At 36.4% G+C, this 15,879-nt stretch overlaps 1 protein-coding gene across 1 annotated transcript in view; it reads left to right on the top strand.

Moving 5' to 3' along the window:
• LOC131162437 (calcium-transporting ATPase 3, endoplasmic reticulum-type) overlaps window positions 1–15,879 on the top strand; it is a 132,256-nt gene that overhangs the window by 95,289 nt on the left and 21,088 nt on the right. Inside the window, exons 20-23 of the mRNA XM_058118897.1 lie at window positions 609–720; window positions 12,338–12,436; window positions 12,525–12,670; window positions 12,819–12,876. Coding sequence (XP_057974880.1) covers window positions 609–720; window positions 12,338–12,436; window positions 12,525–12,670; window positions 12,819–12,876 — 415 coding nt within the window. The remainder of the gene's footprint in view (window positions 1–608; window positions 721–12,337; window positions 12,437–12,524; window positions 12,671–12,818; window positions 12,877–15,879) is intronic.

The following is a 15,879-nucleotide window of genomic DNA, read 5'->3' as shown; positions in this document are numbered from 1 at the left end:
TAGTGTTGGTTATTGCATAGCTCCTGAGCAACCCCCCAACCAAACCCCTCCTCTCTCCTTTTTTGTTCTCCCTCTAGATAAAAGATTTCAATCTTGACCTTGTTATTATTAAAAGGGAAACTTGTGGAAATGGACCTTGAAGAACTCAATTATGTTCATGTAAAAATTGTTCTCATTAATAAAAAGAAAATTTTGCATTTCTTTTTCATATTGTGAATTCTCGAGAATTTAAAATTTCCAAGATTTTAGTTATTTTAAAAACAATTATTTCAAATATTGTTTCTTTTATGCCCATGGGTCTTATACAATGAGAATCATGATGCTACGAGGGCACGTTCAAGTGTGAAATTTGGACCTACCCCTCAGTATATTGATTTGATTTCTTACCATGTGCTGATTTATTTCAGAAACATAGGAAATCCTCCCATAGCATTGAAGCTCAGTTTAATGCATGACTTTTTTTTATGTTCTGAAATTCATAGTGCCTGTTTGTGTTTGGTACTTGGGTCTCTTTGCTTGATTTTTATGCATCTCTTATTTCTTTGTAATTTTGAATACCATTTTTGTTTTCTTGGATTGTGTGGACATAAATATTGTATATTTTTCAGCATTGCAGGGAAAGAAACTTTAAGATGTTTGGCTCTAGCCTTTAAGCGGTTGCCCATTGTTCAACAAACTCTCTCCCTTGATGATGAGAAAGACCTAACATTTATTGGGTTGGTATGCTTTCTTTTCAGAAGTAAATGCTTGTATTTGTATTGAGCATTATTTTTTGGTAAGTGCGTAATTTCCTTATGTATGCCTCTTATCATGTCCATTTGTGACGGCAACAGGGAATCCATATGAACCTAAGTAAACTCACTAGAGCTATGGCTGAAGGTGAAAAAAATCTAAATAAAAAATATTTGCATGGGGGAAAATTGCCCAAGCAAAGAAAATTTATCATGAGAGAAAGAGCTATTTTGATTGAGGCAAATTTGGCAAACTGCACCAGAACTTTTTTCTTGTACTTTTGCAATTATATTTGTGAAAATCACTTGGGAATGACATTGCTATCTTCTGTGTGTATGTATATGTGCATGCTTCTGTGCACATGTACTCATTGATCCATATAAACTTGCCAGTGGGTAGTTATGAATAAATGTGGAGTATTTTTACTATATATATATATATTGTTATCCAGCTCCACATGCTGAGAAATAGCTTGTACTTACCCTTCTATATATATATATATATATATATATATATAATAGACATGTCAAAGAAAATTGCTTGAAATGGTTTGCAATATTTGTTGATCAGAGCAGTGGTTAATGTAACAAAAGAGCTGAGGCAAAAAATGACCTTCAAGGCCTGCGACCTAAATTCATCATCTTTGAAATTTTTAGGATTTTTTGGGCAATCTTGTAGTTTATTATTTTCAGGACTTTTCCTATCTCCACAGAATTTATAGTTGCATATAATGAGGTAATCTAGTAGATTATCTAGGGTCTCTATGATTTAAAGATTGTACGATTGTTTGTAATTTTTAGGGGTTTAACATTGTTTCCTTAAGGGATTCATATTATTTCCTAGATATTGTTTCATTATTTCGTATTAGGAGAAAGCCTATCTAAAGGCTTGATACATAACCAAGAGAGGCTGATCTGAATATTTTGACTGAAGCCATAAATTGAGTCTTGCTTTGATTTCCCTCTATTTTTCCCATTTATTTTCTGTCATCTTATTTTGGTTCTCTCCAATTTTATGTCTTTTTGCTGAATTCTTTTTCACCAAATGTTCCGGCATCAATTTGGTATAAGAGCCTCATCTTGATCTTCCTTTGCCACCATTATCAAATCACCATCCACCTGCCAGCCTAGCCATAAGACAACCATATGTCCTGTTCATAAACCCAAGTACTTTACTTGAGGTACACACAAATTTTTGGAATCCAAGGCAGTACAAGCCCAAGCCTAATCTGTGAGCTCATCTAGAAGTGGAGAAGAATTGAAATAGTATTTCTTATTTTTTAAAATACGGTACAATCTGAATTATAGACTACAAGGATAATCTAAAAGGAAAGAATAATAAAGGAAAGAATAACAAATGGAAAGAACGACAATTTCTAACAAATCTCCTAGAATATCTCCTAAAAATATATCCTAGAATATCTCCTAAGAATATTTGCATAATTACAGAAATTTCTCCTATAATCAAGGAGAGTTGACTGGATAATTTTGGAAACTTTCCAACACTCCCCCTCAAGCTGGTTTGAAGATGTCTTCCATAGTTAGCTTGCTGATCAAATTTTCAAATTGCTTCTTTGGTAGTCCTTTTGTAAGTATATCTGCTACTTGTTCAATAGTAGAGATATAGGGTAAACAAATCAGTCCACTGTCCAGCTTCTCCTTTATAAAATGCTTGTCGACCTCAACATGTTTTGTTCTATCATGAAGCACTGGATTGTGAGCAATGGCTATGGCTGGCAGATTTGTTATCACAATAGTCTCATAGGTAGTGGATTAGTGACTTTCAATTCTTCCAATAATTTTTTAATCCACAACACTACACAAATTCCATGAGCAACTGCTCTAAATTCTGCCTCTGCACTACTTCTAGCTACCACATTTTGTTTTTTGCTTCGCCATGTAACCAAATTTCCACCAACAAAGGCACAATAACCAGAAGTTGATCTTCTATCGGTTATACTCCCAGCCCAATCTGCATCTATGTATACCTCAACTTGTAGATGTCTCCGGTCTTCAAACAATAGACCTTTTCCTGGAGTTTCCTTTAAATATCTCAGGATTCTATAAACTGCATCAAAGTGGTGAGGCCCTGGTGAGTGCAGGAATTGGCTTACCATACCGACAACAAAGGCTATGTCAGGACGTGTATGTGATAGCTGATAGATAAAATAGCCTTTCAACCAATCTTTGGTACTGGTCTCTATTGGTTACTTCTTCAAGCTTGGCAGGTTGTAGTTTAAGATTGGGCTCTATAGGTGTCTCAGCTGCTTTACACCCTCGTAAACATGTCTCTCCAAGCAAGTCAAGCACATATTTTCTTTGTGAAACAAAAATACCTTTTCTTTACCTTGAAAATTCCATACCTAGAAAATACTTCAAGTCACCCAAGTCTTTAATTTCAAATTCATTAGCAAGCATCTATTTTAATTTCTCAAGTTCCTTGATGTCATTACTTGTCAAAATAATATCGTCAACATAGACAATTAGAATAGCAACCTTCCCTTCACTTGAGTGCTTATAGAACATTGTGTGATCAGCTTGACCTTGGCTGTAACCATGACCCTTTACAGCCTTCCCGAAGCGTTCAAACCAAGCTCTCGGAGATTGCTTGAGCCCATACAATGATTTTTTCAATTTACACACCTTATCTCTGCCAAGAATACCTTCAAAACCTGGTGGTAATTCCATAAACACTTCATCCTCTACATCTCCATTTAAAAAAGCATTCTTTACATCCAACTGGTGTAAGGGCCTGTTAGAATGTACAACTAAGGAGAGTAACACTCGGATTGAGTTTATTTTGGCCACTGGAGCAAAAGTGTCTTGATAGTCAATTCCGTATGTTTGTGTAAACCCTTTTGCAACGAGTCTAACCTTATATCTCTCTATATTGCCATCAGCCTTGCATTTAACTGTAAACACCCACTTGCAACCTATAGTTTTCTTTTCCTTTGGTAAATGAACAATTTCCCAAGTACTGTTGTTCCGTAGTTCATTCATCTCTTCAGGAACTGCTAACTTCCAATCCGGATGATCCAAAGCTTCCCGAATGGTCCTTGGAACAAATAGGTTAGAAATATTAGATGTAAAGGCCTTATGATTATGAGAGAGTCTATGGTATGATAAATATTTGGCAATGGGGTGTGTGGTACAGGTTCTAACTCCTTTCCTAATGGCTATAGGTACATCAAGATCAGTAGACTGATCGACTAGAAGTGTAGTAGAAGGATTACCTAAGATTTCCAAATGACCACTTTTTTGGAGGTGGTGATTGATTCTGCTATGAAATTGTGGGATGATCCTTAGTATTAGAAGGATACCTGCCTTTAGTATAAACATGAAGCTCAGAAGAGGGATTATTTTGTAGCAATTCTCCCTGTTTTGTGATTCCCTTATGCTTTGTATAGGAAGATTTGGATTTCCATTTTTTTCACTATTTAAAATTTTAGTTCCTTGAATGTTTTGTATAGGGATGTCAATGTCAAGGAAAACATTAGGCATTGGTATAGAAGTTTGCCAAAACTGATCTTCACTACTCGCTTTCTCCCCCTGAAGATAAGTTTGGTTAAAGTAAGATTGATTTTCAACAAAAACGACATCCATACTGATGTGAATTTTTTTTGTTTTTTTGTTTTTGGGTTCAAACATTTGTACCCTCTCTTATTGGGAGCATATCCAAGAAACACACATTTTCAGCCCTAGGATCTAGTTTAGATCTAAGATGAGCTTGAATATGAACAATAATAGTGCATCCAAATACTTTTAGAGGCAGATCAGAAATTATCCTATTATCAAGAAAGAATTTTTTTAGGCATGCCAAAGGAGTGATATACTACAGCACAGGGGTGGGCATTCTATTAGTAAGGTAACAAGCAGTTAGAATAACATCCCCTCACAACAATTTTGGAATATGCATAGAAAACATTATAGCCCGTGCAACCTCAAGTAAATGATGATTTTTTCTTTCAGCGATGCCATCTTGTTGTGGGGTGTCATGACACGTGGATTGATGTTGAATCCCTCTTTCTTTCAAAAAATTTCCCAAAACTTGGTTGAATATTTTGTACCATTATCCGTACGAAGTGTGCTTACTTTTGTGTGAAATTGATTTTCGATCATACTATAAAAATTCTTGAATAATATTTCAACTTCAGATTGTCCATTCATCAAATATACCCAAAAATTCTGAGTATGATCATCTATAAAAGTCACAAACCATTTTTTTCCTAGGATAAGGTAGTAACCTTAGAGGGACCCCAAACATCACTGTGAATCAACTAAATAGGTTTTGATGCTTGTTAGCCTTTTGAATTATAAGGAACTCGATGACTTTTTGATAAATGACATATGTCACAATGAGGAGAAGTGCAATCCAAATTTTTAAATAGGCTAGGCAGTAAATATTTTAAATAAGGAAAACTAGGATGCCCTAATCTAAGATGCCAAAGCATTATTTGATCATGCACAGGGGTTGAACTAGGACTACCACTCAAGCTCCAAGCTTGTTTATTGTTGAATAAGGTATCATCAAAATAATAAAGGCCATCGATCATCCTAGCACTGCCAATCATTGCCCCCGAGTTCTGGTCCTGAAATTCACAGTGAGGATCAACGAATATGATATGACAGTTAGAATCACGGGATAATTTACTAACAGAGAAGATTACAAGTAATTTTAGGAACATGAAGGACAAATTTTAATTCTATTTTCCCAGAAATTCTAATTGAACTTGCTCCTGCAGTGGATGAAAGACTCCCGTTTGCAATCCTAACCTTTTTATTACCCGGACAAGGATAATAAGATTGAAACACTTGAGATATACTGGTCATATGGTCGGATGCACTTGAATCAATAATCCATGGTGCAAAGGCTAAAGAACTAGAATAGGCACTCGACATATTACTTGTTTGGGCCAAAGAACCAATAGAAGTACCAGATATCGGATTGGATTTCAGTAGTTGAAGAAGTTGATCCATCTGTTCTGAACTTAGAACATTGGTCTGGGCTTCATTTGCTCTAGGAATCACTTGGTTGTTTCCAGGTCCAGGTTTGCTGCTCTTCTAATTTTCTGGTTTTCCATGTTGTTTCCAGCAGGTTTCTCGGGTATGGCGTGGCTTATTACAATAGTCACGCCATACTCGAGATTTTTGATTGGGATATGACTGCTGTACAGAGGCATTAGCAGCAGCCAAAACAGTAGGATTAGCAGCAACCAAAGACGAGTTTTCCACTGTTCCATCAACCCTTTTTTTCTTTAGCATAACATTCCGACGAGAATCTTCACGTCTCACTTTAGAAAATACCTCTCCTATTAGAAGCAGAGGTTGGCTACCATGAATCCTCCCACTGACCTCATCAAACTTTCATTGAGTCCAGCCAAGAATTTAAAATTCTTGCATTTTGCAACGTCTTCTTGTTGTAGTTGCAATCATTAGGGCTCTTCCATTCATAATCATTGAATAGATCCAAGTTCTGCTAGAGTCCCTTAAGGACATTAAATTACTTAGCCGCATTGTCTTCCCCTTGTTGGGTCTTGCCAATTTTTTGCTGCAATTCATAAATCTGAGAATAATTTCCAAGGTTAGAATACATCTGACTAACATTATCCCAGAGTTCTTGTGCAGTAGGATAACACATGTAATTAGCACTAATATCCTCATCCATTGCATTCACAAGCCAAGCCATAATCTTGGAATTTTCAGCATCCCATGTAGCATATCATGGGTTTGCTTTGTCAGGGGCCTTGCCCTTAGCAGTGGGAAAGGAGTCTATCTATCTGCCTAGCTTTGGTAGATTTCCCCCAACACAATCCACAAAAATTCCACGAATCCCTTGGTGGATAAGTTCGACGACTCAGCAGCAGTGTGGAATTGAGTTTCTCATCTGGTGGATCTGATCAATAGTTAGGGGGCAATACATACCAAAAGGTTCGAAGAAGGAATGCACATAAGAGTATATAACCAACCCACCCTTCTGTATAACCTATTCCACATTAGTGAAGCAGTTGGATGCATGAGGGAAGTGATGTTGGAAAGTTTCCAAATTTATCTAGTCAACTCTCCTTGATTATAGGAGAAATTTTTGTAATTATGGAAATATTCTTAGGAGATATTCTAGGAGATTTGTTAGCAATTGTCATTCTTTCCTTTTGTTATTCTTTCCTTTATTATTCTTTCCCTTTAGATCATCCTTGTAGTCTATAAGACATTCAGATTGTACCATATTTTAGAAATAAAAAAATACTATTTCAATTCTTCTCCACTTCTATATGGTATCAGAGCTGGTTACCAAGAGGCCCTGGGTTCGAGTCTCGTCGCCCGCGTTTATTTTGTGATGTTTTTTTTAAAAAAAAAATTGTATTCCGTATCATGGGTGTTATTATTGTGTGTTTATCTCTCCACGTGCTGTCGGGCTGCATGGGCGGGGAGTGTTAAAGCTTGATATACATTGTTGGCTCACAACCTAACGGCTTAAGCTTTTAGGTGAAGGGGTAATCTACCAGCCCACCTAGTAAGGCTGTCATTGTCTCGTGAAACGACTTCCCCTCCCTCTCTCACAAATCTCCCTAGAGTTTTGAAGGTAGCTGGCGCTGCTTCGACAGCCAGAGGAGTTGCTGCAGCAGTGAAACACCAGAAGCAGTGACTTATCAGAGGAAGATTTTTCTTCTTCTTCAGTTCGTTGGCTCTGGTACTTCCCAGCTGGTACAGCAATAAGGTCATTAGAAGGTAGTGGAAAGCTACTGCATGCAAAACTGCAAGTTATTAGCTTCATATTCACGAAAGCCCTAGCAAGGTCAAAACTTCTCCTTCGAAGGTCATCTTCAGAGCTTAGAGCAGGAATGTTAGGGATGTCTCGATTTCTCTTTCTTTCTTGTTCTCTCTCTTCCTCTCTTGTGAAATGATCTGCATATGCTGTTATGTAGCTTAATGCTATAGGGTATATTGAATCAAACGTTACAAATAGAAGGGAAATACTTTGATCTGGCTTGGCCAAGGGCAGTGGGGGGTTTTCCTTTGTTCGTGGTTGAGAATAATGTTGTCCGAAACAGGTGGGTTAGGTTTTGTTAGAGGCTGCGTCCTGGTTTGCTGATGGATTATCAGTTTTCAGTTGAATGGACAGGGGATTTCGATGTATGCGCAAGGGTATTGCACAGTTTTGGCTGTCTATTAGGTGGATGAAGGTGGGAAAGATTTTGGAGTTCGGATTGGGTGGGAAGGTAAGAAATTTTCAGTCTTTATTCCTGGTGGTGCAAAGGGTCAGAGGTGGTGACACTTTGTGAATGATTTTTGCAAGTTGGCTAAGGAATTTCAGAAGGATTTTGGAGGTGTAGCTGCAGATGGTTCTTCTCGTCTTGGGTCATGGAGTCAGGTGCTGTGGGAAGGTAAAATAGGGGAAGGTGAAGGTTGCAGAAGTCCGGATTTATCTGGAAATCATGGTAGGGAGGTCAGAAGAGAAGATCAATGCTGTAGGTGTGGAGGTAAGATGCAAATGAAGGATTATGGGTTCTCGAAAACAGGTTCCAGCGCTAATCAACTGGAATTGACTGGCCAGAACGCAAAGGAAGCTAGGACTCCAGTGAGAGCTGCGCCTTCTTTGAGGTAGCTAGGGTTGTTTTTAGGGAGGAGATTATGAAGAGTGGCCGGGTGCGTTTTTCCCTTGTTTTGGACCTGGCCTAAATAATTGAAAAAGGAGGTACGTCTCTCTTGTTTAAAGTGTGCCAATTATTTGAGCAGGTCTAATGTTTTGGTGAGTCTGATGTGGACAGTAATATGAAGTTTAAGGGAAGACCGCATCTTTCGGGTTCCACACTGAAGGAACAAGGTGATTCAGGATTCTGGTACTTCCTTGCTGGACCCTGAAAATGGGCAGGCCTAAAATGCTGTTCCTAGTATTCAGGAGTGCATAAGTGGGAAGAAGAACTTTATTCCTTTTGGACTTCTTTCACATGCTTCAGCTTTCCAAGATACACATCAAAATGATCAAGCTTCAGAACAAAACCAGGATATTAACATGTTAGTTTTGAAACAAGATTGTGGTGTCAAAGATGAGACTAGTGTCGAAGAGGATTTAAAAGGTGGGGTGGAAAGGAGTAAAAAATTGGAAGCTGCCTTGGGTGGGGAAATATTGATGTTTTTTGTCCAAATTCTAACAAATTTGAGGGAAACAAGGTTTATGCTTGTCAGAAGGCAGCTCATTTGGATGTGGAGATGAGGAAGGTGTATGATGATAAGAGAGAAAATCTGGTGAGTCAGTGCCAAAGATATTAAGGAGAAATTTTATAGGAGAATTTAGCATAGTGGAAGACTCTCATTCAAACAAGGAGATTGGGGCTAGCAATGTGGCGAGTAAAGGAATGGGGTGATTTTTCAGATTTAGAGAGTGATGATATTAGTGGGTTAGATTGTGGTGGGGGTTTGTTGTTGGATGAGATTCGAGAATAATATTGGTCATGTTTCTGATTCTTGTAACGAACTAGGGAATTTATCTTATGTTCATCCTCCCCCGCTGGATGGTTTGGTGGGAGTATTCATTCTTGAAAATAATGAGCTGGTTAATAATTTTCAGTGTAGGGATGGAATTTTTCCTAAACCAGTGGAGGAGATTTCTAAGGAGGTAGAAGCTCAAGATCTTTTGAATAAAATGGATTTAAATTTGACTGATTTTAGAGGAAATGAAGTGCGATTGGATGGTGGCAAAAGTCAAAAATGAAGGGTCAAAGAGTGTTAGCAAATTTGAAGAGCTCAGTAAGGAGAGGGTTTGAAAAGGGGTTTCTTTGGTTAATTTTGTCTAGTTTTATTTTGTGATCTAGAGTTTTTTGCTTTTTTTTTTTTCTCTTTTCTTTGATGGACTTTTGTGCTAATTTGGTGGACTCCTTGTCCCCACACGTTGTATCTTCTCTTCTTTCTATCTAATATAGATTCTTTTATTATAAAAAAAAAACCCTAAGATTTGGCCTCCTTTGTTAATAAATCAGTTCAATATGTTTTAGCAAAGTTGATCTGTTGCCTAGCCTGACTCGGGCTGTTCCCAAACAGGGTCAATCCAGCCTTGGCATAGTTGATTCGGTTCAGTTTCCATAGGAAAAAAGAGGCAAAAATACTACGGCGACCATAGGTCAATACAAGCCCAGTCAGCTATATGTGCTTGAATTGAAGGCCTGGGGAACTACTCATGTCCTTTTAGAATTTGTTAATCTAAACCTGCAATGGTACATCAAGGAAGTTGCGGACATGAACACTAAATTAACAGATGTTAAGAGTCCACATAGATAAGCTGATAGAGAAGAAGGGAATTGATAAATTACATGGTACCACTAGCCCAACAATAGTTACTACCAAGCAAACTACTCTCACAGTTAACAAAGTCAAGTGAGCAAGCCATTCACAGCAGGGTTGAGTGAAATGGTTCACTATTGGAGAAGAGTAGAGGTCTGTGGAGATATATGGTGTGTCAGGGTCAAAACCTGAGCTGTGTCCAGTTGTATTAGCTACAGGATCTTAGGGCACAAGGGTCATGCCAAAGTGGCCATTTAAGCCCAAAGAATCCACAAAGGAATTTGAGTCGCAAAGATTAAACCATTCGTGGAAGGTAAAAGTCTGTGGAGTTCAAGGCTGAAGAAGCAAGTGTGATTGCTTATGTGGAATTCATCATTCCCAGTTAGTTTATCTTCAATGCTTTTGCCCATTTCACTCGTATTTTTTTTTTGAAACTTGAGGATTATATTGTACCACTGCAAGTTTGTTTGGTTTGTCAAATTTTCATTCTTCAAATGTTACAAATTCAAAATGGGGAAGAATGATGCAATATGAGCTTCAAGGCCTGTGACACAAATTCATCATGTTTGGCATTTTCAGGATTTCTGAGAAATCTTCTAGTTTATTATTTTTTAGGTTTTTTTTTTAATAATTTTGTAGCAATCTTATAGTAAGATTTTATGGCGTAATAATCTAGTAGATTATCTAGTGTCTCCATGATTTAATTATTTTTCAATTATGTGCTGTTCTAGTTTTTTGGTATTTGACATCATTCCATAGAGATAGTGGGCTAAGCTTTTGGTATTTTTAGCAAACATCAGTTGAAGGGTCTTTTCTATATGAATTTTAGGGGCTGTGGTGGGCATAAGGAGAAGAAAATTGTGTAGAGGGGTGTGCTATAGTTCCTGTATTGTGGCGTATTGTGTGCTAGGTATGCAGGAATTTTCAAAGATCAACATGTTCGTTTATATTTATTATGGGACAAAATCCTCTTTATAGCCTTATTTTGGTGTTCTGTTTCTGGAGTTCTTATGGAATTGCTGTAACAAATCTCAAGTGCAATTGGGAGGCTACTTCGCATTGCTATTTTGTTTTCTCTCGTTTATGTCCTCTTATGGGAGATTTTTGGGAGGACGCATTGTTCCTCTTAATTTTCTATTCATCTGTCTTATCCCTGCCAAAAATATCCCTTGGGAATAGTTATTTGGTTTTCCTTCTTCTTTTTGTTTTCTTTTTGGAGGGGACAAGGAGGTGACCCCAAAGGCTCAAAGCTTAATGATTGCAAGCTCTTAAAACAGAATCTTCTCATCCCACTCGCTTGAGAACACGAATATTGTAATCCTACGTGATTTTGGTAGAAATACCTCTTTCCTCTTGTCTGTATTACCTAGATTTGATAGTTTGCTTCCAGCGTAAAAAAATAAAAAAAAAAAATTTTAGCAGAGCAAGAGGCCTGGACAAGAGGCAGAAGTGGGACCACATATCTCATGTAATATTTGACCACTTTGATTTGACTACCTCAGGATTCCTATTATGGCATTTTTGGGGGTTTTTAAGGCAGATCATGGACAGTTTTGAAAGTTGTGAGTGAAGATCAGGATTCTGTTATGGGGTTTTTGGCAGATATTTATTTTGCATTTTATTGGGGTGGGAACTGGAAAGGCATTTTTATGCTTCTGAAATGGGGAATAATTGTACTATTAAGTCCATATAATTAAGTTCTGGTTCATAGTTTATTATTATGCCTTTTTTTGGGCCTGCAATTTTCATTTCCTCGAATGCAGAGGTTTTACTGACCATTGTGCGTGTCTCAATGTTAGCATAGACTTTTTGGAAAATGCATAAATGGCAGGCAAAAGCATTAGACTGAAAAAAATTATCCATAGCCAATATATTATAGCAATGAAGTTGTTGTTTCTTGGTTTTTCATGTTCTAATATCTTCATTTCTGAAAATTGCTTAAAATTTGATGAGTAAAAGATTGATTGTTTCACCATTGTAGCTTAATATATTGCATACAAACATGCAGAATGCATTTTTCTGTAATCCTGGATTTGGTGTCCTGTTCCATGATGCTGTTCAATTATTTTGTACTTTGCAACCTATCTGTTATATTTTTATTAAGTTTAAAGGGCACGCTTTTGGTTGCTATAGAGAGAAATAAGTGGAATGAGAAGTCCAATAGGACTTTTGGGATGATGCTAAGTCATAAATTTATGCTTTAGCTGCCTGCTATACTATCAAAACTTTTGATTTTTAAGGTTTAAATTACTTTTATTTGATATGATCTGTACAGATGCTAGGTTAACCTTCATCTATTTCCTGTATCTTTTATTCAATTTTAAATAAAGGTTGGAATGCTTGACCCACCGCGAGATGAAGTAAGAGATGCTATGCTCTCGTGTATGACTGCTGGCATACGTGTTATAGTTGTTACAGGGGATAACAAGGTAATTTATCAAAAGCTTTTATTTTTGCACCATGAGTAATGCTTCTTTACATTGGCAAGTGCCTTCTTAATTTAAGATTCAACTTCAGACTACAGCAGAATCTCTGTGCCATAAGATAGGTGCTTTTGACCACTTAGTTGATTTTGTTGGATGCTCTTACACTGCTTCTGAGTTTGAAGAACTTCCAGCATTGCAGCAAACAATAGCATTGCAACGTATGGCCCTTTTCACCAGGTAAATTTGATGGATTATGTGCTGTGTATTTTAATTTTTAAAATTTGTTTTGATTATAATTTTTTAACTATACTTTCAGCTGTTGAACTGTTGTAGCTTTATAACAACTTTGTGCAGTTTATGCCTATGTTCTTTAATTACTTGTCAGGGTTGAACCGGCTCATAAAAGAATGCTGGTTGAAGCCTTACAGCACCAGAATGAAGTGGTGGGTTTTTTTTTGATCATTTGAATGATTGTATGATAAAATACTGAGTTAGCAATATGTTGGGTTATTTTGATCAATCTACTATGCTCGGAAACACCAATGAGAGGGTGGGCCTTGACTCAATGGTAAGGGGTTTTGCATCAAACCTAAATGAGAGGCTTAAATCACTCGAACAGTCTCGCAAGGTGTCGAGGTAAAACTGTGTACATCATGCCCTTCCCAGACCCCTGATTGTATGGGACCCTTTTGCACTGGATGGCACATTAAGACTACTAAACATAACAGTACTAAAAACACCTATTGCAGCTTCCTTTGTGTGTCTTAGGCATATTATATATCTAGAATTTGTTGCACTTGTTTGGTCATAGATTGGAGTTGAATAAGCCTTAAGAATCTTTGAATGCTTCTTCTTGGTGCTGAACAAATTCTTGCTTAACTTAACATGGTCGTTCTCTGGGACTTTAGTTTAATGGTGATAAACCTGACATCTTGTGCTTGGGCTTTAGATTTTTTAAAATTTTGAGGTAAGAGTAGTTGGGTTAATTCTGATTTGGTGACAGGCCTGATATGTGTGCCTTCTATTGCTGAGCGCTGACCCTTTAATGGAAGCATGGTTTTAGAAGTTTCTTTTACCCAGTGTTGTGGCTTTTCTGTAATAGTACATGGGTTCTATAACAAGCCTTTTTTTTTTTGGGTAGGCAGTATAACAAGCTTTATATTTGCTGTAATATCTCTTGGGATTTTCTATTATGGAGTGAACATCAACCCACCTTTCAATCCGAGATAGTTAACCTACACTAATCATTCAATAATCATCATAATATATTTACTGTCTTACTAAAAGATAACTATGAAATTAAATAATGTTCTGTATTATCTGAATGATCCAAGACTGAATTGTGTTCAGGGTGCCTCCTCTTTGCACAAGCCACATTAATTTATCAGGTAAAGGGGCTTGAATTTTGGGCTAGGAACTTAATTCACACGTTGCTTGTACCTCACGTTTGTCATGACCTAAGAAGGATGACTTACTTGCAGTCATTATGTTAATAAAAATGGCTAGGTTGTGTTTAATGGATTGGTCCACTGCAGAAATGAGACTTCAATGAGTCTGAGACTTGAGAATGGAACAAAGTGCAAGGAGAAACGACAATCTTCTGAATAGAAATGCAGCTGTTGAAGAGAAGTTATCTCATTTGCAAACATACTTGGTTCACAGTTGTACACACACACACACAAACACACACACACAACAACAACAAGAAGAAGTCTTAAGTCCCACTAGGTGGGGTTGGCTTCATGAATTCTTTTTCTCCAATTCACTCGATTGAGAGAATTTTCCTTTACTAGATTAATGGCTATTAAATCTTTCCTCGCTACCTCATCCTTAGTTTAGGCCTACGCCTATCCCTTGTCATGCCAAAAATAATAACTAACTCACTCCTCCTCTTAGGTACTCTATTAGACCTGCATTTCAAATGCCCAAATCATCTAAGTCGCCCCTCCCTTATTTTGTCTTCAATTGGTGCTATGCTTAAATTATTGCATATATGATGAGTTCCTTAGTTTATTTTTTAATGGTATACCACTCATCCATCTTAACATCCACATTTTGGCAATTTTTATTTTTTGTACAAAACACACACACACATGATTTTATCTATCTTTCATCTTTTATAAAACTAACTATTGCACGAACATCATACTTGCCAATTTTCAGGCTAACTCAATTTATTTAATAGTCCCATTGAATCATCAACTGAGTACTGTTTTCAATGCATAATTTGAGTAATAAACAAATACTCATATTCAACCAACTTGAAACGTTTTCTACGTGATCTACATGAATAGAATATTAAATTTAAGGGTCTTTTTAATGAAATATGAAAGTGCACAAAAAGATAGTGGTGCAAGAATTCTTACCCGGTGTCAATGAATCTCTCTACTCTACTCTCTCTCTCTCTCTCTCAACACACAAACACACATACACATTAGCGGGTGAGCACACACGTGTAAGTATCAAGCATTGTTATATCCAAGGTCTTAAATTTCGATTTCAACTCAAATTTCAAAGCTCCAAAAGTTCGGAAAGTTCGACTGAAATTTTGATTTTGATGTCAATTTCGATTTTGATTTGAAAAATAACAGAAATCAGTAGTAAAACATGAAATTCTTATGGTTAACAGACATAATAACGTAAGTTTTAGGACTAATATATTACAAGTTAAGTACGTCTATGTTGTGTATGAGGAGGAAAAGTTGTAATATAGTAAGTGTATCAAACATATTTGTAAGATAACGTGCATTAAACATATTTAGTTAATGGAAATCAAATTCATAAGTCATTCAAATGTTATTTATTATACGAATAATGGTAATTTAGACATGAATGATTAAATAAAATTTTTATTAAGTTTATTTTTTCATATAATTTCAAAAGCACTTGTAATAATCTTTTGTTTCGATAAAAATAAATAAATAAATTAAGAGAGAAATTTCACTTCACTCCTAAATCTCTCATTTAAATTCCGAGAAAATTTCATTGCAGTTAACATTTCAACAAGTTTCTCTAAAATTTCGAGATTTCGATAAATTTTGGATGATTCATTGAGATTTTGATGGAAATTATGCAAAATGGAGATCAATTGCCATTTTGATTTCGAGGGTGATGGAAATCGAAAATTTCAATGGAAATTTCAACAATTTCATGGAAATTTAAGACCATGGTTATATCTTAGATTCTCAAAATCTAAAAATTGTAAAAAAATTCTCTAATTATGTGTAGCTTTAATTGGTTTTGAACTCTGGATTGTGCAAGTTTTTAAAAATATTTATTTTTTAAATTACTCGTGTACCCTTCTTTTGAATATTAAATTTTGAGTTGAGTGAAGGAGAATACTGATTCTATTACAGGTATGAGCATTTATTGGTGAGTTATAATTGTAACAGAAAACGTTAATATTTAGCGTTAAGAAATTTCATAGTGTTGAAGCAATATGTTCT

Source organism: Malania oleifera, chromosome 8, assembly GCF_029873635.1.
Source record: "Malania oleifera isolate guangnan ecotype guangnan chromosome 8, ASM2987363v1, whole genome shotgun sequence".
Classification (NCBI taxonomy): Eukaryota; Viridiplantae; Streptophyta; class Magnoliopsida; order Santalales; family Ximeniaceae; genus Malania; species Malania oleifera.
The sequence above is the reverse complement of the archived record's forward strand: the minus strand, read 5'-3'. Positions and strand labels throughout refer to the sequence as shown.